The 24,326-nt window shown below is 37.2% G+C and overlaps 1 protein-coding gene across 2 annotated transcripts in view; it reads right to left on the bottom strand.

Moving 5' to 3' along the window:
• The window catches only part of IMMP2L (inner mitochondrial membrane peptidase subunit 2), a 478,086-nt gene extending 455,023 nt beyond the window's left edge, over positions 1-23,063 (bottom strand). Inside the window, exons 1-3 of one of the 2 annotated variants that reach the window (XM_055711828.1) lie at positions 22,889-23,063; positions 12,543-12,680; positions 5,623-5,726 (exon numbers count right to left, since the gene is read on the bottom strand). In XM_055711828.1, the coding sequence (XP_055567803.1) occupies positions 5,623-5,726; positions 12,543-12,680 (242 nt within the window). In that variant the 5' untranslated portion in view covers positions 22,889-23,063. The remainder of the gene's footprint in view (positions 1-5,622; positions 5,727-12,542; positions 12,681-22,888) is intronic. The other variant, XM_055711827.1, reaches the window with a different exon arrangement.
• Between the last annotated feature and the right edge of the window lie 1,263 nt (positions 23,064-24,326).

Here is a 24,326-nt window from a genome sequence, read left to right as displayed (position 1 = left end):
ACCATTACTTTAACCACAATTTATTTCCTCCACAACTGCTCAGTTTCCATACTTTTAGAATAATTGCCTACTTAAACCCATCCCGAGTGCTTCATAATAAAACTGGGGAACATGTACAGTATCTGAAAACTTTCTTTAGAAAACAGATTTTACTTACTTTATAAATATAAGATGCAAGTCTGAATATATCTACTCTAAGAATAGATTGTAATACAGATAATACAAGTAGAACTACATAGTTGATTCTTATCAGGAAAAGACATGAGGGGTTTTTTTCCCAGCTAAAAGAACAGAATAGGGAAAGATTTCCTGAGGTCATTGAGGCACAGAAACTAAAGTGATTATTTAGCTTCTATGTCAGCACAACCTCCTTTGCAGTGTCCTACCTGCCAGAAGACAGATGACTTGGTACAGGGACCCAAGTACAAACAAAAATAGAATAGAAATTGGAAGACTTAAGAAGGTCAAGAAGAGGTATTCATAAAAGGTTGTTCAGTGTTTTAGTCAGAAAGAAGCTTTCTTAAAAATAATGCAAGAACCATTAAATATCCATTCATACTACATCTATCAGAATATAGTAGAAAGTCTTTTCATAATTACAACTACCAATTCTAATTCAAAGCAGTTCCTTCAGTAACTACTTAGTGATATTTTTTTTACTAGGCTAGTCTTATTAATGACATTCCAATTTTATTAATTATTATGTTTTCTTAAATGTTATTATTTATTTTTATTATTATTATTATGTTTTATTAATAGTATGCATTCACTTTGCACCATTTGAGAACTCTCTTGTTTCCGTCAACTGAACAGGACCACATTTCTTCAAAATTTGGATTATTCAGATTTGTGTGAATAGGCTGAAACTTGTTGAACTATCCCATAATATCATCACAGAACTACCTTTTCCAGTTCTCATTTCTGAGCAGACGTCAGCGAGGGACACAGTCGCAGAGACAACCTCATGCGCAGTACTTTGATTCTTCCTCCAGAATCCTGATTTGCACTGGATTTTTCAGACCTTAAACACACACAACCTTACACAAAAATACTCAATAGTTATCAAAAGTAAGGGAGTTTGCCAAAAGTCCTGGATATAATCTTACAGTCAGAGGAAGCCATGACAGAAGGCACCTTCTGTCCTTCATCAGGATGGCAGATAGAAGTATGCTTATTTTTAAAAAAACGTCAAGGAAATTTCTACATAAAAAATTGCTTTGTACTTAAAGCAATTATGCTTCTATATAAGAACTCACAAGAAGCTGACAAAATATACAACATTAATTTCCTTATTATTATAGCTGATCTTTAAAAACATTTTTAAATATACCGCCCATTTTCATTTCACTATTATAGTTCAAAACTTTAGAAGCATGTTACCATTCAGAATGTACGGAACAAACAGCATTGGTTCTCAATCTTTTTCCAGATTTAATCAGCACAGCTATCTTTATTTAACACATAAGCACACATTTTAAATTAGAAATGGAGGGACGCCTGGCAACCTACCCAGGAAGCAGGTTCCCACTCTCAGCCACACCTTGGAGAAGGTGTTCTGTTTTAGAAGTAACACAACCTCCAAAGGCTAATATTAGTATCTGTGAATATTTGCAGCTTTGAAATTTCATCATTCAAAATCTAACAACCCTATTTATACTGCAGTCATGGTTAACTCCTTTGTTAACAACCTATTAACCAAGTAAAGAACAAGACAAAGCCCAAGTTTTTATTTATCTAAAAAAAAAAAAATTAAATGTCTGAATTAATACTCTCGTGTCTTCATTTCAAAAGCTTACTTAAATTCTGTCATATCCTTAAAATACCCATTCTAGATACACACTCTGATTTTGCAATCTTCTACATGTTGCAACAACTTTTTTGTATATTAAGACAGGAATTTTGGAATAAAAAGAGGACATAATTTTATAATTAGGATATAAAGGTACACAGTAGTAAAATAAATTCTAGAGCTATAAATGACTCTTTGGTAACATGTTTTTATAACAATGCCTACATTTATACACAGTAGAAACCAAATGACATGTAGGTAAGTTGGCAAAATCCTCCATTAATACGCAATTGAAGAGCATGATCTCCATTAGTACCAGGAAGCGCAGTTGCAGCATATATTCCCAAGGACCTGCATGAGCTGCACGACCCCCGCTGTGATGCATACCACTACAGCTACAATGCTGTTGGCAACTCAGACTTTACAGAGTGAAACCAGCTGGGAGAAGGCAACTTGTCTTATTACTCATTCTGCAGTATCTGATGAGAGTTCTGCATAACTGCTGGGATCTACCTCAGCAGAGCAATTACAAAATAGAAAGCCTATTTGACCACAAAAGTTATTGAAAGATCAAGGTCTGCCCAGCAAAAATATGCATTCATTTATCTTTTAAAGATGACCTCTTGCCACATGACTATGTTCTCTGTTTGAAGTTAAATAAATGCATTTCCAAAACAAAATAATAAACACTTTTTTTTTTGCATCAGTTTAAGAGATGCAAATAATACTAAAAAAAAATACTAAAGGTAGTATTCTGGAACACATCATAATGGATACTCTTGATAATTAATTGATAATTAATAATAATTGATAATGAAAAAATATTCCTGTTTTGCTTTTTAATTTATTAAGTCCCAGTAATACAGCAGTATCTAAATAAAGCACTCAAGCAAGTGATCAAATAAAAGATTATATTAATTTCCCTTAGTTCTGAATCAACTTAAAATTCTGAGTTCAAAAGTTATAACGTGTAACATCAAGTGCTCTTAATTCTGGTACCAATAAGGATGAGTTGAACCTAAAATTAAAAAGATTCCCTTAAAATGTCTACTAAAAAGCTGAGGTAAAATTTAACTATTTGTAAAACACTACACTACAAGTAAGCAAATCCTTCTTTGCTACCAACTTATTCTTTCCATTGGTTTTATCTGACGAGTTTTACACTTTTAAGGACTAATACCATTCTACATATTATGTCTAAAACCAGGTATATGCACATGTGTGTTCCTACAGTGACTAATTTCACAGCTGTGGTTGTGATGCATATTTACATCAGATGCAGAGGCAGGGATGGACAGAGATACATGACACATTTCCATAAACGTGCAGTCTTTACTTAAGACCTTAACCAGGCATAAACACCGCCAAGTGCTTGCGGACAGGGTGCTCATTTGTAATCAAAGTCAGCAAATAACAACATTACCTATGTTCAAGAACTAGACTGGATGAGCAAGGAAAAGCTTTTGGGTCTGCAAGCAGTGTCACAAGCATCATCACAGGCTGACTGATCCTCTCTTGGGGTATTCAGAGCCACCAAACCTAACTCATCTCTTTGCTCTGAAGTTTGGCTGCTAGCCATCTGCTTAAGCAGGACTTTGCCAGTTGGGATCTCAACAATATCTTTTAAGAGTTGTGATATGAACAGCACTAGAACAACACAGTATTTCTGATGATATGAAGAAAGCAAAGAGCTTGGATGGCCCTGGTCAAGCTGCCATTAAGGAATATTTTACCTCAGCTCTTTCTTGTTCTGCAAAAGACCATCCTCCCACAACCTCATAACTATTTTCTACTATGACTTGGCAAAGAGGAGACAGTGGCTAAATGCTAAGCAGCCAAGTAGGATATGAAAGAAGGTTTACATACCCATCTGCCTATCACAGTCACACCAATACTTTCTCATCTGAATTTCTGACAGGAACAGAAAAAGCAGCAGCTGATGGGAGACTGGCCTTCCCTGTTTACACCTTGCTTAAATCAACCAAATTGTCTGCGGACCACCAAGTATAATACATGCATGCAGGGTATCTATTCAATAGTGAGTTATAGAAACATTGTTAAACAATCAAAATGGAAAGGATAAAAACATTAACACATTTACACAATAAAAGCCTCATGTACCAAAAGTTAAGTCTCAAATAAACTCACATTGGTACAAAATCACATCCAGATACTATACCCTACAAGTCTTTACAGCACAATTAAAAACATTTCATTACAATAAGCTAGTAGGCCAAAGCTGCTCCTAACAAACCCGCACCATGAAGCACTTATAATTTAAAAGCTGTTAATGATATATAAAATATCCTTCAATATTTCTGTATCAAAAATATTCAATATATTATTTTAAAGTTGTTTTAACTTCCTTTGTACTGTTCTTAAAATGATTTTTTAATTTTCTACTCCGGTTAGTCAGTGTATTTCCCCAAAGATTAAGAAAAACCTCAGTACAGTACATAAATATATGACTTCTTTCATGTGGGTGTACATAAGCTCCACAAAAAATACGCAGAATTTTCAAAACATACAAAAAACCCCACAGTATTTAAAATACTAGTTATCATGTCCAAACATATAGCAAAGTTAAAACAATCAATGCAGATGGCTCAGATGGTATCACAGATCTTCAAGTAGTATGATAAGAATGAAATTATTCTGTTTTCCAATCAGACAACATGCTCATCTTCTGTTCAGTCTATTAATGACTAATCAGTTACATTCACCATTTTAAACGATCACCAGACCATGACTTGGGCAGAGGGATGCAACACACAGGCAGAATCAAATTTTACAAGCAGTCATTATGTGACTTGAAATTGGAGTCCTTTTGCAATATTAGGTGTTGAAAACATGAATAAATTCATATTTGTAGCTAGACCATTTACAGACAATCTTACATGCCAGAAAATACAAGAGACCATAAAGCAAATTTTAAGTTTCTAACAAAAGACTACATGAAAGAGTTTGCTTTAAGAGCTGGTAATGAAAATTGTCATACAAATTACCACTAGACTGAAGAGGTAGGCCAAAAAAATGGGACCATTAGAAGAGATATATGACAAAACAGAAGCCAGATAATATAGCTTCCAAAGACAGTTCTGTTATAATCTACATATTGTGCATTTCACTTACAAAACTAAAACCTTAAACTTAAACTATCCAAGCATGTAGTATGAGAATGTATTATATCATTGTGTCAGTTATGCACACTTTGACATTCCATTTCTCTATTATATTAAGGCTGAAATAGTTTCTGTCCTTTGTTAGTCTTGAATATTTTTAACAGCAAAACACTGCCACCTTTTGGCTCGATACATAGACCTCTCCGTTGTAATTGTAAACTTTTTTTTTTTTTGCTACATTTGTCCTTTATGGAGACGGTTGAATTCCTGTGATCGTATTTAACATTTTATTCAGTAGTAGCCAGATTTCTCCGGCAGAAAAAGAAGTTATTACTAATTGATGAAGAAACACTTTTTCTTACAAATGTGAGTGCATGGGCAAACAGCTTCAAAAGTATACTCCATTAAGCCACGTAATGTTTTGTCTATTTTCTCTCTTTATCCCACTGCTCTCTCTTCTTGGCAGTTTTGGTACGCATACACACTGTATCACAATCTTTTACCACCACATTCCTTTCAAGTGAAAGCCTGACAATACATTCTTTGAAAATCTGAGTTTGAAAACTGATTATAGGAATAAAAATAATGCATTATTAAAAAATGTATGTTCCTTGTTCATATATATACTTACAGTATCTTAGATTAAATATTAAACACTGATAGCTCAATATTTATATAAGCATGTACTGAAATATATGCAAAAGTACTTACACCAATGACACTATGTCCCCACGTTGTACATCATAATTTCGAATGCTCCAGTGGTTTAAGAGTACTACATCAGATGCTTGTCTTCCCCCAGGATTCAAAGAAGGCTGACAAGGGGAAAAAAAAACAAAACAGCTTTAGATCTACACTTCCTCTATGAATCCTCCACCTAACTCTCATTCTATCAACAGGTAAAATCCATTAAAATCAGTAAAGACGTATCCACTTGCGATAAGAGGACCAAAAATCTTGTGTTCTGGGAAATACATTTATTAAATGCCATGTTAAATGGCATTAATTTATAACAAACTGTAGTTCACATCTTTCAACGCACTACTGCATGCAAATTAAATTGCACCGTATACATACTTATGACGAGCCCGATGAAAAGAAGTGATTGCCTTTATTGCAAATCATTTAATAGTAAAAACAAAGGAGAACCAAGAACACAAATTCCCAGATAAAGCAAACTTTCTGTAAGCATATTACTGCTTATACAAGCATAACACACTAAAAATGGAATATGTACTTGTAACAATACTAATCTCAGCTCCCTTTGCAAAGGGAAAAAAACCAAACCCTACACCTACAGAAAACACTGACACTGCCTTCCATAACAGGATACAAAGAAGTATGAACTCTCATAGAACCATACAGTAAAATGAAACTGTTCACTAATGTCAATATTAAAATAACCTAGTAATTAGTACAAAGTGTTAGGAGGTACATGGAACCGTACATAATTATTTTGTGTGATGGGGTACAAAACCAGGGTACCTGGTCAACGCTGGCTCTGAGTTAACCCACCAGAAACAGCAGAGGAAGGAAGTAACTTCCACAGCACTGTTGTCACTGATTTTTGCAGGGGTTATTTCAATACAAATTCTCCTTCTATTAGACAGAAAGCATTTACAAGTAATCCAGGCTAAAGTCTTTTAATAGCTTATTTCTCAGTAAGGTTTTTCAGACTTTTCTAATACAATTACAGTTTTACCAAGTTGGCTAGCAGATGACCTCTGATTTAGACTCTAGAGTTGGCTGACATATGTAATAAAGAAGAGTGTTGAGACTAGGCAGCCTGTCATTTATTGGTATGATACCTGCAGTATTTGCTAATTTTTTTTTACTTTTTTTTTTTTAAGAAGAGGTTTTCAGTGTTCACCTTTAAATATAACTTGGCCCTCCACATGTACCACCAGACTTTCACTGCTGAGATTCCCCTCCCGAGAATGACTGTAGCTTTGACGAGGAAACCAATCAGGATATAGGATAGAAATTAACTGTTCTCAACACAAGCTATTACAGTGTTAAATTTCATTGTATTTTTAGTCAGTAAAATTGTGCTCCCAAACCAGGATACACACTTAGAATTTATTTTTAACTTCAAAAGCAATTTAGAAGTGCTGCTTTTGTTTTACTACAGTTTCCCCAATCATCTCTTCTTTGCTAACCAGATCAGTTGATGAAGACTTACTTCAAATGGGACTTGTGAAAAACTACCTTTTCAGTGTTCCAGAAAAAGTAACATGCCATGGGCCTGAGTAGGTGTAATTGACAGGAACAGGAACAGTAATGAATATGATAGGTGAAAAGAATAAATATGTCAGGGTGGAAGGAAGGAAATGACAAAATAATTTTAGTTGAACATCAGACTAGGCTACTTACATTTTGAGCTGTGGACTATAGGGCAAAGTTCTAGCCAAGTAAAGTCTGCGGATCAAAGCAGATCACCTTAACATTCACAGAGATATGGTCCAAGCATAAGCTATAAATACATTAACACTCATGACTATTATATCTACTAGAGTCTATGCCTTGCAAGAGTCAGATAAACGTCAACCAGAAGCTAATTAGCAGATATTTAATTACTATTTTTTTAATCACAGTTTTCTAGAATTATGTTCCACCCTCATAGCATCTTCCACCAAAGGATAGTATCTTCACATAGAAAATATTCATGTACAAATCCACAAACAATTCACAGTCATACTCATTTTAACAATGCAGGCACACATGGGCCAGAAGCTAAAAATGATACTACATATAAGGCAGAGAGGCCAACCTTACTAAGCAGGAATCATGCATATGGTATATTCTCAAAAAGTAAAGTGCTTGGTACTCAAAAGTATCCACTTAAAGAGCGGAAGGAGACGATCAAAACAAATGGAAATTTAAAACCCACTGCTCCAAAAGATAATGTATTTCACAGCTGATACTTAGAAAAGATTTACATGAGTGTTCACAAACTTTTCCTCTCGACTAAATCTACATCAGCTTCATCTTACAGAAAAATACACCAGGTGCTGCATTATCCCAGTTGAATCCTACTGCCTTCTGTATTTAAACAAAAGAAATGCTTCAGAGTTTAAATGCATTTAGATATTGCACAGTCTCTCTAACTTAAAAGCACTCTAAATGTAATACCATATTGCTTTGCTGTTTTTAATCTATTGTTCATGTGGTATTGACATACAGAGTGGATATCCATCTCGTTACATATTAGAATTACGTTTGAGAGAAATATGACAATGTATTCTTCCTCTTTCCAACAAAACAACCTGACATATTAAAAATGCAGATGAAGTTACTATTTTGGTAGAAGAAATGTAAGGAAAACTAGGAGACAACTTTCATTTTACATGAAAATTGTATTTTTCCTTTTTTTTTTTTTAAAGTCATCTAAATCCTTCAGTAAGTCTTTTTCTAATGTAAATAAAATAAATTGTGATGCCACAACAAAATGTACAGAAAGAATTTAATGCATTCTGTCTAGATACAACTTATTCCCCATGACATTTTTGCAAGTAGTAAGGTCTCAGGTCTAGCAAAACAAAAAAAACCACGTTCTGAAAAAGTAGCCAACAAATAGGCTCACCAGGGCTTTATTTTTATAAGTAGTGAAATAATACAGGGGCTTCTTCCTTCCTCTAGCGTGAGGCATTATAACTTGTTTGCCCAAGTTCTTGGCATAATAGCCTGCTACAAATGAAATGCACAGGTCTTAATTTAGAACTGTGGAGCAGAAGTCACAAAACATTCACTCTTTCCAATTACTAACTAATCTAATGCTAAAAGCATGCAAATTGAGATCCCCAGCCATATGATGAAGCCTCACAGGACATGAGGTTCCATAAGTAGGAGGGTAAAAGCATGCCCTTTTACTATAAATAATGATTAACTTGATAGTTGTTATGCTGCTAGTGAACACCAGAAGGTCACAACTGATTTGCTTACAGCTTGGGGAACAGAAAGAATATTCACATGAGCTCACAGGCTTAAGTACAGTAATCCTAATAATAAAGTTAGGAGAAACTGCCATAGAATAATAACAACTGCTATTATGCATAATGGAATAGAACATTGAATAACATTTGCTGCTGAAACAAGTGTGCTTCATCAGAGATCGCTGGTCAGGCTACTTGCTGTAATCCCTGGTATTGAACAGTTTACAATAGAACTTGCATATATAGTTGCACATACGCTGTCATCTTCCATGTCACTTGAAAACACTCCATTTGATTTAATGAATTTACAAAATTGTATATCCACAGGGGGTTCCCTTTTCCATATAATTACGTATGAAGAGTTTGTAATACAAGACAAGCAATGAAACCCAATAGGAAAAAGAAAAAAAAAAAAGAGCCCAAAAAAACAAAACAAAACATAAATGGGTATGAAGATATCCATATGATAACATTTTAAAGTACACATCCAGCATTACAGGAGGAGTCATAAAAAAACCACAACAGCCAATTATGAATGCATATTACCAGCTGTTTGTGTCACTTACATTCAATGCTGTAAACAGATTACAATTCACCTGAAACTCACTAGTAACAAAATGCTAGACAAGCACATCAATCTGTAAAATCCTAAGCAACAAAACCACCTCATGTGGGAATTTAAAAAAAACAGTAATTTTGGAAAAAGAAAAGGTAATGAAACAATTAAAAAATGTTAAATTATGAACTGCACTAGTTCGCTATTATTCCCTATAGGTTAGAGTTAATACTCATATACACCGAAGTCGGCGCAAGTGAAAGAATTATGACACATAGCTGAAAGCACTGTAGAAACACAAAATCAGCTGGAGACCATGAAATGCATTTAGTCTGTCTTAACTGGTTGGGAATAAATCAGAAAATTTGTATTTTCATTAGAACCTTTTTTCAGCATGCTTGCCAGGGTGTCAAAAACTATTACCAACATCAGGAACTATGAAGCAACAGTAACACTGGTCCAAAAGAAAAACAGAAAGTGAGGGGGCGAGAGACTGTGCAACAGAGAACGTGGGTAGGAGAGCGAGTGTGACACACAGAGATTTATACCTTGCTTCTTGTCAGAACTTTTAATTTCAGGCTCAGCAGGAGCCACAATGATGAGTACACAAAGCCAGCTATACATTTTAGAGGTCTATTACAAACAAATTCTTGGGAATCATAGGATGATATCTTCAAATTGAGACAATAAGATATCATTGGAAGGATGTGATTGATATATGACTACATGCTGACTGAACTTCACTCTCCCTCATATCCATAGCTTTCAGATACATTCAACATAGATCACCCTTCAGAGAGCACAGTAAATGGATGGAATTGCAATGGGATGACCAGTGCTCCTTCAGCTACTCTGCAAGAGAGGTATATTTTCCTTGTAACTATGTCCCTGTCAGATTTGGTTAGGTGTCTAATAAATCTTGGCAAGGAAATTAGTATCTTATTAAAAGCACTAGAAAGTATTTTTTGTAGTCTGAAAAACATTCATATGCAGTTTAAATCAAACTTCTATTTCAGTGTGACAGTCCAGAATAAAACCAGAAAGAGAATTTCACAGACACTGAGATGTCAGTAAAACCAGAAATCTCAGCTTTCAACCTAGCTATACTTCAATGAACAGAGGAAACGTGTAGTCAACAGGCACATCAAGCGAAAAGCTTAGATTTTAATCACCCAGTGAATATATATTGCTTTCCCCAGCCACTATGAAGAGTGCATATCCTTCTTTGTCAGGCTGAATAAATCTGAGCAAATAACTGTAGTGTTTTTTCAAATCTTCCACAGATAAACCACAGTTAACTATATGCCCTTCAAGTGAGTACAGAAGTAACACTCCAGAACAATACCAGAGCACACCCTAATACTTGAGGCTTTGACTTCAAAGGAAACATAAAACTGAGGTCTTGACCAGAGGGGCTCAACAGACTTGTGGAGTAGGGAAATCTAGAAAAAGGTTTTCCAGCTTCCAAGAAAAAATATTCAAACAAGAATGCATGTTACACAGAACATTATGTCAGAGACAGAAAACAACAAGCAAAGAAAGGCAATGTGGCATGCTAAAAACACAACCCTTTAAAAATTAAATGCTCAGGTCATGCTCGGGGCCAGGGAGTGGGTGCAGAAAAGACAAACAAACCCAAAACAAAACAAAACACAAAACCATAACATAAAATCCAGGATGTATCTGCATCCTGAATGCAGCACATGGTTCTAGGTCCCGACAAAGGCAAAAAAAGGGGAGATGGATACAGTTCTCTCATTTCCCATCTGGCTGATTTTATACTTATCTAGATGCTGTGGTTTATATTTTCCTCTCTCCTGTGTGAAAATAGTAAAAAAGAGAATTAAACTGGTTTTCACAGTTTCCCGCTCCTCCTTTCTAGAGGAAATTTCTGGCTTTGCAGCTGTAGGCCCTGAGATCCTCCTATCTTTGGTCATCAATGATATTCAGAATAACATTCATTAAAAGGGCAAAGGTAACTTATGTTACACTTAACTTCTGGTCTTGGATTGTACAATTACTGGAGTCAATGATTTTACATTCATCCCTGTTCCTGAGGTGAGAGCTGCGTTCTAGACCAGCTGAGGTTTCTTGACAGAGACGAAACATCAGATTATAGACTGCCACATAAAGCACAATGCCACCTTGCCATTCCCTCCTCCCCACCACATGCTTTTTATAGCATTAAACACAAATCAACCAAGCCCAGGTTCCAGCCCAAGTTTTGTCTGTGTGAACGCTGCACAACTCAAGCCCCAGCAGCTGGTCTTCACTGCTGTGAAACCCCTCTTCAAGGTTCCAAGCCAATTCAGATAGTCAGAAAAGAAAATTCTTGGCAGCCAAGAATCAAATCCTTAGTTTCTACTAATTGGAATGTTGCAACATTGGAACAAAATAAATTATAGTTATCAGTGGTGATGCACAGCAATATGCAGTGCATGTAATTTAATGCAAAGTAACAACACAAAAATTGGCTGTTACCAAATGTATTTTTCAAGCCCAAATAACAGAAGAAACAAAGTAGCTGTTTGCTATCATGAGTGTTTATTTATCTTCTAAATGTTACATAGCCTATTTACATTTATTGGCTTACACTGTATAAACATTCAGTATAACCAAAGTAAAAAAAGTGAACTGATACTTATGTCAGGGTAAGCACAGGTATTAATAATAGGTTCATGCCATTTTCAATATTCTTCACTGAAATGGTGCCATACTTGTCTTTTACTAAAAGCAAGTTTAGTAAGAACCAGTTTTGCCTTACAATTACTATAATATAGCTACTAAAAGTTAATAGTCTCTTTGTGAGTCATCAATTCAATCCCAAGAGACGAAAGGTAGTGCTGAAAAAACATTTTTTTATTTCTAAATGACTAGGAAGATAGGAAAAAAATACATATTCTTAACACTACTTATTATTTATTTTCCTTTTACTGAGACAGAATTTTGGCAAGTTTTATTCTCAAAAGCTTTTCTTTTCACATCATAAAAGTATTTATTTAAGAAAGTCGAAATTCAACTATTCCATGCTACAATGTAGTCATTTAATAACAACTGAGAAAAAGATCTTTTTCTACCTTGCTATTGTCAGTGCACAGTCACTTTTTAATTTCCTGACAGACAAAAGATATTTCCAACAATACCTGCATTGATGCTCCTTCCACTCTTGCTACACAGGCAACTCTATCCAGGAAAGTCACGGTTACAGGAACAGCAACAAAGAAACCTTTAAAAAAGGCTTTAATGTATCTCTTCCCCAAACCCTGAGCCTGTGCCATCATCTGGAAAACATGAAGAAAACGGAAAACAAAGTTGTTATAAAATAAATCTTAAGTAACAACATTGCAACAAGACAACAAAGAGCACTTCAGAATAAATTGATTATAGCCACAGGGCCGGCGGGGGGTGGGGGGGTTGGGAAACGTGCACATGGCAATATAAAAGAAGTCTTCACTAGAATTTGTCTACTTTACAAAAGAGAGCTTGATACTTGACATTTACCCTTTAGCTCATTTGACCATTTCTTGTGATCCTCTGCTAGCAGAAGTACTTGATAAAAATGACTCAATGATAACCATTCAGCTAAGCAAGAATCAAACGGATAACCAGATAAAATCTAGAGAAAAAAAATCAACTAGATTGAAACAACCAATTACAGAGCATTCAGTTGGAGTTCACAACGAATTCTATAATTTTCTCTGCATACAATGGTAATTATTAATCTGTGATGCTTCAAAGATGGATTGTGTTATGTAAGGAAAAGCTATTTGCAACGTATTACCATTTCTTTATTAAATATTTTCACACATAAAAATTCACAAATGCATCATCTCTACACTTGTGGTAACTGTAAACATGTAAAATCAATTCAAACTGTCACATATATCATTCAGACACACAGTAACATAATGACTCCTTGCTCACTACATCAGAAAGTTAAAAGCATATTGGCGGACTGAGCAGCTAAGTAATGACACCTGGGACTATTCCACTGCAACTCACCATTTAGTATGCTATCTCCCATCTATTTATTCAGCTCCAAATCACTCAGCATTCTTGAAAAATACCTACAAAGTACATTGAAACACAAGTTGTTGGATTGTGTTAGTTCTGCCTCCAAAAAGCAAGCTGAATATCCAGGTACTGCTGCAAAGGTACACGACTATTTCACATAACTGCAGTTTCACTACATGAAATGCTGCTCTTCACCTATTGGCAAATCTAATTTAAACTGTTGTTTCCACCTAATGAATCCCTGGTAGACCCCACACAAGATCAGCCTGTGGAGTCCCTGCTCCGTCTATCACATTCTAACTCTGACAAGCCAGTAATAGAAAACAAACCAAGCCCTAAACTTTTGAGCCTTTCAGTGTGTTTACATTCAAGGACACAGAATAATTTTTTCAACCAAAACAATGGAAAACATAAATACGTGCAGTTTTGTTCAACCCTCTTACAGAATATTTAGGATTTCACAATATAATCATTTTTTTTGTTGCACTTTCAGAAATATGGACGTGATGAACTATGTATAAGCAAAATACAAATTCAAATCACTCTGATGAAACAGTACTTAAAGCAGTATTTCTGTCACAGATATGGCTTCTTAATTCCACAAAGCATTAAACTTGAGAGGAAATCCAGTTCTACAAACCAAGCCATCAGCATATTCTTCACTAAAATTCTTTATAGACATTAATGGCTTTGCAATGACAAGATCTGTCTTCTAAAAGACAGAAACATCTTTACTATTACTTCCAATATTCACAAGGTTTTATTTTTTATTTATTTTTTTATATAAAGTGGAAATATTTCACCATCATCTAACTCTTCCTCATAAGTTTTATCAAGTCTGAATGTACTTAATGCTTGTAATTTGTTTTATTTTCTTTCTGCTCATTCCATGAAAATATTTTCAATTTGCATCAACAGTTTTCACAAAAAAAAAAAATTGAAATATGTTGTGAAACAGAACAAAGATCTCATAAATTCAAAAGAAATGTTAAAATACTTTACTTTCAGCTTACCATTAAAGAACCTGTTATTGGTATCAATCCACCAAAAGATGTATTACCTCAATCAGCAACAATTTACCTTTAGAATTATTCCACATAAAAACAGAATCTCTAAAAATCAGGGGTTTGTCTACAATTTAAACTATATCATTTCACACAGCTTAACACCCTTCTCTCAACTTATTCTGAAATTCTGGCTTGAATTCTACTCCTCTGCTACGAGGTCTGTCATATCTCAGACCTCCCCCACTCTAACGTCAGCCTCAAAACACAATATTGAGCCTTGCCCACAAACATATCCACCATGTTCTCTACAGACATTCTTTTAGCTGAAAGACATTGCCTGACAGACGTATCACAATATGACTGATTTGAAACTTTAAGAAATCATATTATTTTACTTATTTTTTTTTTAAATTCCTCATAGTCAAACCTATTTTTCATTAATAATGAAGCATGAATGATCACCCCATCCCTTTTACTAAATACACCCACAGATCTTGTTATAAACTTCATGCAAAAGCCCTATGCTGGTATCTACAGAAAAATCTAGTATCTGAAGAAAAGTAAGTGGTCAGACTGCCCACAGGAGACCAATCATATGCTCCTGGAACTACAAGCTAATTAATAGTGACAGAGAATCTAGCAATCAGGTTAAGAGTTAAGACAAAATGCTTCATTCTCAGTACACCACTTGGCCAAGGCAACACGAAGAGTATTAAGTGGCTGTGGCCAAAGCTGGGAGTTCAAGGTCCTACTTCTGCATTTTTGGACACATGCAGTATTACAAGCACAGTATGAATACAGGATGAGGGGGGAAAACAGCAACAGCTCCCCTACAAGCAACCAATTCGCAAAGCCACCAAAGCCAGCAACAGCTGTTATGCTGAAAGACTTCTATACTTGCCCTGAAATTAATTCTTTCTTTCCATCCTTCCTTCCTCCCCTCCTCTACTAGGCAAGTGATCAAACCACTAGTTTTATCTTCCATCCACACCAAGATGAATCCTTCATTTCCAGTCACACGCTACATTCTGAACGTTTCCTGGTTCCCCACCTCCCGTAGCTTTTCCTAAGGTACAAACTGAGCAGGTCCATAGCGTACTGCAGAAGCCCTTCTTCCCGAAGACAGTCATGCATGCACATTTTAAGCGGTTTGAAAAGAACTTCTTAAAAACAAATCTGTCTTTAACCTTAAGTCCTTCCATACAACAAAACATTTTTTACAAAAGGGTAAGAAGTTACTACATGTCAGTATCTCATTGAACAGTGTGCACATTTTTGTGAGGCTTATTCCATAAGCTTTCCCCTTCAAAAAGCACAGACAAACATTTATCATGGGATAAGTATATATGCACATGCAGAGTTGCCATGCAACTGTTGACACAATAGTTCATCATCCAACTACCAAGAGGGGCTTCAAGTTGTCTGGCATCACCACAGGGGAAGACCTTGAACGCAGGCAACAGAAAGACAGCTTGCAGCATTATCTTCTACCAGTAACTGTACACATGAATGGATAATCTTCAACTGATATTGTTTGATTAAATTAAAATTTAATTTAAAAAAATATTGTTTGATTAAAATGTGCAGTGTTTTCTTAGACGGTCTTAGGAGAAAAGAAAGGCAAAAAGTAATAATAAGCATTTACTGCAGTCACAAGAAAGAATTTAGGGTAGTCAAAGAAAGACACAAAGATCCTTAAATTTTTTTTAAAAAGAAAATAATTTTCTGGTTGGAGTATTTGATTAAAAATAAAGGAAACAGACAGCTATCACTTCTGGAGATAATATTCTGCTCTTAGAGATTATATTTTATAACCTCATTGTGCTCTATTTAGCTTTTCTCTTGGAAAACATACTCAGTTGGAAAAAATCTGTGAAAACCTCTGAAGGAAATATTGCCACAACTTTCTAATACTTCAACTTAATACATTTTAACTATACTATAGAGAAAATTGTATTTATAATATAGAATTTTTGTATTTATACTAATTTCAAAATTTCACTATATAAATATATTAGACATGGTATGTATAGTAGGAATATATATTTCTATATCAAATTAATATATGGGTTCAATAAAAATGCATAAATAACAATTTTGCCTGTCATTTGTATACAAAAATATATACATCCAATATTCAAAGTGAATTACAAATTTTAACAAGGTTGAAATTACTATTTCCAAGTCTCTAATCTACTTTATTTTTAGAATCTGAGGTTACACCATTGCTTCTAATGCTCCTATAAAAAACATTTTAATTATTTTTTAAAGAAGAATATCTTCCATGATGGATCATCAAGTTTTTTAACAGATTTAAATCTAAACACGTAGAATCTGAGGAAGTGTTCGACAGTAACACCCAACTAAAATGTTAAGAGCAAGAAGCTAATTATTTCATAGGTAAAGATATACTAACAAATTTGAAAGATGCAACATTATTTAATATATAAACACAAAAAGATGGTAATCTTCTATAGTATTTAAAAATTTTAAATGCATCAAAGTAATAAACCAGTAATTAACAGTTGTTAGTTTTAGAAAACATTTGAAAAAATTAAGATCTCTGTGAATTATCAGTGTTTAATGATACTCCACGTGCAGTATCTGGTTTATGCTGACAGCAGGCTTAAAGGTATGTAAATTAAATAAACCAAGGACTCTTTGCTGAAAAAAATAAATTTCACCAGCACAAACTTCTGGATCTCTGCCCAGTCAGTGATGCCTTCAGTAAGTTCAACAGATCACAACCATTAAAAGATGATGCAACAAAACCAAACATATAAAACATAGAAAAAAATTATTTAGGCATGCCTATACTTTTCAGCACAGCGTTTGTAAATTACACTTAATTTAGGAAGAAAAACACCCCAACAGAGTAATTCAGTAGAACTGACAAACTTCAAAGCAGCAGCCTTGAAAACTTGTTTGAAATGGCAACGTGGACAAGAAAAATCCAAGATCAAAAATACTACCATACTGTAGGTCAAAGCATTAAGAATTTCACATTGTGCAGCTCAGAGATTAAGGCAGATGGAGCACAGCATTATCTGGACTGAAGTATTTGGTGCACAAAAGGTCCAGGGATTATAATGAGCCTCTTGTGGGTGCTACAACATATGGAGTAGAGATGCTATTTAGATAGCTCTCTATGTATAAAATGTTTATTTTTTCTTACACTTGCTTGCACATTAGAAGACACTGTTTATCAAACAGCCTGCAGAAAATCATCAAGTAACATTCAGAAAGCCCCAGGTTACAATATATTTGCAAATCTAGGTACTTTAAAATTACCCACAGAAGTATGATAGGAAAAATAGCTGTAAAAACAAGGCATTAGCAGTCATCCACAAAGAAAATAAAATGGCCCCTGATGTGCTTCTGTGAAGGAACAGGAAGGAGGAAATCACAACCTATTTGCAAAACAACTACCCAGCCAGGACTGCTAGTTAGTTTGAAATTACCTATTTGATTTAGGTAAGAGACTAGTAACTATACTACATACCATTTCATAATGCATTGAAATAACCAACTTCTTTGTCAATTGCAATATGCATTTTTCTGTAAATCAATGGCATCACATTAAAATTCAAGCATATATGGTCTGAAAACAAGGAATACTTTTATAACAGAAAATACCAAAACACATGAATGACCCTAATTCTATTGCATGCTATGAAATACAAAATTGAGCACAAAAGCTTTTGCTTTAAGACAGACTGGTACAACTTGAAGACAAGGTTATACCCAGTCTAACTGTGATGAACAGGTTGCTGCTCAGTATCAGAATTGGTGTGATCTTTTTAACATCTGCCTTTTCTACAGTCTTTCATGATACAAGACACAGCAAACTACTGCCATGCAGTCTGACCCTCATTTCCCACTTTAGTTGCACATTTCCATAACATTTACATTACAATGAGCATATACATACAGTACCAAGTACGCAGATTTTTCAGTAGGCTAACTTAATTCTTACAAACTTATCTAAGTACAGGCTGATGCACACAGATATGATGGTGATGAATGACACAGAAGAATCAAAATAGATTAGTCCATGTAAGTTTCCAGTTAAAAATAATCAAAAAAGATCAGTCCATTTAACTTTTAATTTAAAAATACTGCCTAGTTCCACAAAGAGTATTCCATCCTGGTATTATTCCACCATAGTGGTGACATGTCTATTCCATTAATGTATTTATACTCGACACACAGGTTTTCCTCACAGTAGTCCTCCACCATATTAATCTCCCTGTATCCCTCTGGCACAGCCATTAAAGAATACCACTCTACTGCAAATTTGGAAATGTCACAGACCATGGAAATGACTTTTATTTCTGAAGCAGCAAATCCTAACCCTAATCAGCACTTTTCAGTAACTACACATGTACGTTCTGCAATGCTCTGGTATCCTGTTTCTCCTGGGTTAGTCATTTTGTCCTGATACCTAGATATTTCACTTGTTCCAAACACAAAGCAGTAGATTTTGTTAGCCTCGACTCCACTGTGCACTGTTTTCTTATGCCTTAATTTGAATTAAAGCAATTATCATTTCCATGTAATAGCTCCCATCACTATGAGATATGCAGAATTTTTTCCAGTATACCACAATACAGAAAATCAACAGTAAAAACCCAGTTTTGTAATCTTTGCAGAGTCACAACATACACAGAGGTTCTCAGCAGCAGACAAATAAATAGATCAATACAATGAACTTTTGGCTAACAAACCACATCAGAACAAAAAAGCTTAAACCACAACAACCAGCAATATGAACCTGTCACAGAATTACTACTGGAGAAAAAATGTGGAACTGATTCTTCTTTTAACCTCATATTACTAGATCCCATCACTGGGATCTATCTTATGTACAAAGGCTCAAGGCACATGTTGGTTGTAACTGGAAAGAAACGCATATTGCTTATTCCTACAAATTAATTTTCTGTCTCAAGGACACAAATTTTACCATCATGGACAATCTTTTATTTCCAAACATTACATTTCACTCTTCAAACAAAGAAAAGTGGAAGAAAATGCAACTCTAGGTGAAAGTTGCCTTCAGCAATTAAAATAACAACCACTACAGAATGCAGAGGAGTCAGCAACCCCTCGGTTCTGACAACTTATTCAGGATTCCAATTTTACACACATAAGCAATCAAGAAAAGGAACAGCAATAGAATTACTTTTTTATGGGTACTGCAATACAAAAAAAGATCAGTAATCGTTACATCTCGAATCTTTTCAGAGCATTTAAACTCAAGATGTAATGCAAAGTCTACAACTACTATCACACAGGCGACTGACAAGAGTACCAGTTGGTCTAACATAAAAGATACAATAATTGTTTTTACTCATGTTTCTGTATCTTCAAAGAAACTAACAATCATTAGTATATAAAGGAAAGTACTATATTACATGAATTTCGGAACACACCTAAGTGATCAACATAACACATATTCAGCTTCTTGCAACTGACAACTGTATGTTGCCTTTCAGCTTAAAGATTCAATGCATGCAAAGTTAATTCTATCAATTGACTTGAAGTGCCCTTTACAAACAACTACCAGCTGCTGTTAGGTTTTGGTCTTGGGCAGACTGCATAAATAAGTTGTTGTTTCCAAAATCACTTTATTTGGAACTTTGATTCTTAATTCATTTGCACGTTTACCTAGTCAACTCCCTGGATTCTTTCAAGTACCATGAAACTGTCATGTTAGCTGTGGTTATCCACAATCAAACTTATGCAAAAACAACAACAGAAAGGAAACATTCAGTCAGTTTTAACCAAAATACATAATACAAAGTGTTTGTATAATATTTAATGAATGGCCTAAGAATAACAGCATTCCACTCAAAACATGAATAGTCAGAAACAAACTCTAGAATTTTTTGCATTTGGATAAAGAACAAGTAAGTTTAGTACAGAACAGGAAAGTTTCTTCTAGTCTAATGGAAAATCAAATGAGTATATACAAGAAACAAGCTTCTCAGATATGGATCTTTCAAGGTTGCATTGAGTATATAAGGACAGAACAGTAACTGACAATAGTATCTATTATAGAATGAATAAGTAATTCCAAAAGAATGAACAGAGAGAACGTATTTAATATTGGAAAGGCATTTTCCTTTTTCAGCCTACTTTATGAAAATAACTAGTTCTCCCATGACTACTTTAAAGAAGGCTTTCTGCATATTTGGTCGAAACAAGGAAGAATCAGAACTGACTCCCCAACATAACATTCCCATGAAACCTAGCAGTAACACCTGATAAACCAACCACTTACTGTCTACTGTTTGTGGCGTATTGATAACCTAAATGTACAAACGAACATGCAAAATTGTGCCTTTGAAAAATAACTTCGTTTTAACAACTCAGCTTTTTCCTCGAACATTAGAGGTCACTGTGGGGCTTTCTAAGAGTGTACCTAGCATACTCAGCAATAACCTTTCACCACCATATTGAATTAGAGTCGGGGATTTGTGACTTCCACTGCCGATATGAATTTCTCAGGTCTGAAGAATAAACAAAACAAATAAACCATAAGCAGAAGGATCCAGATATTCCAGAAACAGCTGGAATCTATGGTCAACCTACAAAGATCTCGACACAAAAATTCAGCTGCGACTTAACATTATTGTTCAGCATGATTCAAATATTATTCTCATGATTCTGGATACCACCCGCTACTAAACCACGTGTATAGGTATTTCCTATCAATTCCAGGAGCAACTTTATTTTATACAGAAGCATTCATAATTGTAAAAGACATGGAAGACTCCTAGAAATCTCCCAATCACAGTAGCTAAAGAAATGTTACATGTTTTAGAAGATGCATGCAGATTCAGTTACAAAGCTGCATATTAGAAAAAACAAGTCTAGTTTTAAAGTCTTCTAGAGAAATTATTGCATTTATTTTATAAGTTATTGAAAATCCTCAAGGGGCTTTGTCTTACAAGCATGTGCTGCTGACAAGTAATTTCTCTTTCCTTCCTAACTGAACAATGAACAAGTATATGTGACATAAACTTGGGGGGGGGGGGGGGGGGGAGAAGATAAAAATGTGCTGGTACAAGAAAGAGACATAAAAGCAGCCTTCCTAGATTGCCTCTCTCCTTTTCTGGTACCTCAAATGTATTAATTCCACTTCAATGGAATAGCAATGATAGGATAACAACAAAACAATCACTACAGAATACTGGCTAATTAAAGGATACTACAAGATTGGAATCTATTTAATGTTCAGCTGAAGTTTTTCTATGTAAGGTTTTCACAGACTTAAAAAAAAAATCCTTGTTTTCACAGACTTAAAAAAAAAATCCTTAACAACAGCAAAAAAAATTTCAGAGAGACATGTCTAGGAACTGGCTGCATCTCTTCAAGTATTGTAGCCCGTATACAAAGAAACATTAAACTAAGAACAGATTGAAGGACAAGCACCTAACACGGAAAAGCAGCCCCTCTGAGATAAGCTGCATCATTATAAACCAAAATAATAATTTGTTTCTCAGATATCCTGGATGCAGAGTAACGGGAAAGCCACTCCATCAGGATACTAGAGAACTGCCATGAACCGTAGTCTTCACAGGGTAAATACAAAATCTGATAGAAATTTAACAAAGCAGGAAATTATGTTAAATATGAGCTGCACCCAGCCCAGGGCGAAGAACAGCGCACAGCAGGAGTCCCAGCTACAGACAACGCGCAAGCGAAGCCGCCCTGTTCCCTCCTGCACAACCACCGGCGCTCACGCCGCTTCGCTTCTGCCCTGCGCGCGGCCCCGGTCCCCCTCCGTAACCGCCACCCGCCGGAACGCAGAGGGCGCAGCGCCTCACGCCGCTGGCTTTGCCGCCTCTCTTTAATCCCGCCCCTTCCCCCCCGCTGTTAGTATGTCGGGAGTTCAAAGCAGGGCAGGACAAGGGAGGAATCCCACACCCGATAAGCGGCAGCGCCGCCGCGGCGCCACTAAGCCGCGCTCCCCTATCGCTACCCCCGGGGCTCCCGGCGCGGCTCGCCCCCGGGCGGAGAGCGGCTCCGCAGACAGCGCGGAGGCCCGGCCGGCGGCCCCGCTCCCGGACGCGGCGGGCGTGCAGGCCGCGCTCCTCCCCTCTTCCCCGCGCCCGCCCCGCCGACGGCGCCGCGCCCCGCCCAGCTGAGGCGGCCCCGAGCCCCGCCCGCCGCCTCGCCCGGCGGCCCTATGCCGCGCAGGGACACCGGCCGCCGCCGGCTGCCGCGGGCCGGGGGGAGGCGGGGCGGAGGGGCGGCACCGAGAGCCTGGGGCGGGCCGGCGGCCGGGCCTGCCGCGCGGCCATGTGTCGCTGTCCCCCACCCGCTCCCCCACCCGCCCCCGCTCCTTCCCCCGCCACGAGGCTCGCCCCCGCCGCTTCCTCGCCCCGGCTTTCCGCGGCCTGGGCCGGCCCGGCTTCCGTCGCTGCGCGCGCCCTGCCCGCCCGCCGCCCCGGCCCGCTCACCCTGTCCTCCCTCCGGCGTGGGGCGGGCCGGCAGCACGTCGGCCGCAGGCGAGGCGCGCGGTCACGTGGGCTAACTGCTGCGGAGGCGCCGGGCGCGGCGTGAGGGGGGTGCGGGCCGCGCCGGGGCAGGGCCGGCTGCTCGCCCGGGACGGCGGCCCGGGGCTGTGCCTGGCGCGGCGGCCGGGCCGCGGTGGCGCCGCAGAGCCCCCGGCGCGCTGTGAGGGCTGCAGGGCTTGCACGGAGCCGTTGTGCCCGGCACGCTCGGTGCCGCGCCCTGCAGGTGCCGCGGCCTGACGGGTTCACCTTGTGTCAGACATGCGGCAGACTGGGCTCTTCACAAAACATAACGCGCTTGGGCTGGTCTCTTTTAAGCATTGTTTTGTATAGCTTGTGTAAGAGCCCCCCAGAACCTGAGGCCGTTGGATTCAGCAGCTGTGATTTCCTTCACCAACGATGGAGATGCAAATACACAAAGACCGTGTTCTGTGGCCATTATTTGGCAATTCAGTAAAAATAAACTGGTTTGGATATTAACGTGTGATACTGGGAGGTTTTACATAATGGTATATGCCAGTTCTGTAAGTCACATGGTGTTGCAATCCACACGGAAACGGGGCTGGATCTGAGTTCCCTAGTGCAGAGCAGATTTCATCTGAGTGATGGCAACCACGTCTGCTGGGCACCAGAAGCAGCTGTGTTGTACTTTCAGGCCCATGGTCAGGAATGGAGTTGACTTTTCCTATCTAGTGCAAGTACATACACTCGGGTTTCTGATTTCACTGCCAGAGCGTTTGGTTTGGTTTTTATGCACTCTGGTAAGAAGAGCAGGTGCCAGTATAGTCTGAAGCAGGAGATTTTTCCAGGTACTTCATGTACCTTCAGGAGGTGACGGGCAAGTCAATGGCAGAAAAATCCATTAAGGGTTATGCACACAGCGACTACCTCTGGCTCAGGGAGTCCCCAGGTAGACGCTGGCAGATATTTCTACTAGTCAGTCCACCCTCAGAAACAATGTAAGATGACAGCGCTGCTGCCTCCCTGCGCAAAGTTATTTGAAATCTCCTACTAAAACATTATTTTTAAGTTCAAATATAAAATTGTTTATAATTGAAATTATCTTGGCTTTGAAGCTTAGCTATGAAAGTATGAATGCATAGTTGTCTGTAGTCTGACTGTGTCATTTGACAGAGGTAAAATACTCTTCCCACAGTTTTTGATGTAGGAATCAACTATCTTAGAAGACAACACCATAGAGTACTTGTTAATAAACTGAACTGGAATACGCACTCCTAAGAGCATTTTTTAGTACGATGCTCTTGAATTATGTATACATAATCTGTAAAGTTTCTTGTTACACTACTCCAAACACAACATGCCCAGCCTGTTCTCAAATCTGAACCTTTCAACGATGCTTACAGGTGTTTTTTTTAATGCTTAA

This window comes from Falco cherrug, chromosome 5 (genome assembly GCF_023634085.1).
Source record: "Falco cherrug isolate bFalChe1 chromosome 5, bFalChe1.pri, whole genome shotgun sequence".
Taxonomy (NCBI): domain Eukaryota; kingdom Metazoa; phylum Chordata; class Aves; order Falconiformes; family Falconidae; genus Falco; species Falco cherrug.
This window is presented reverse-complemented; position numbering and strand designations above follow the sequence as displayed.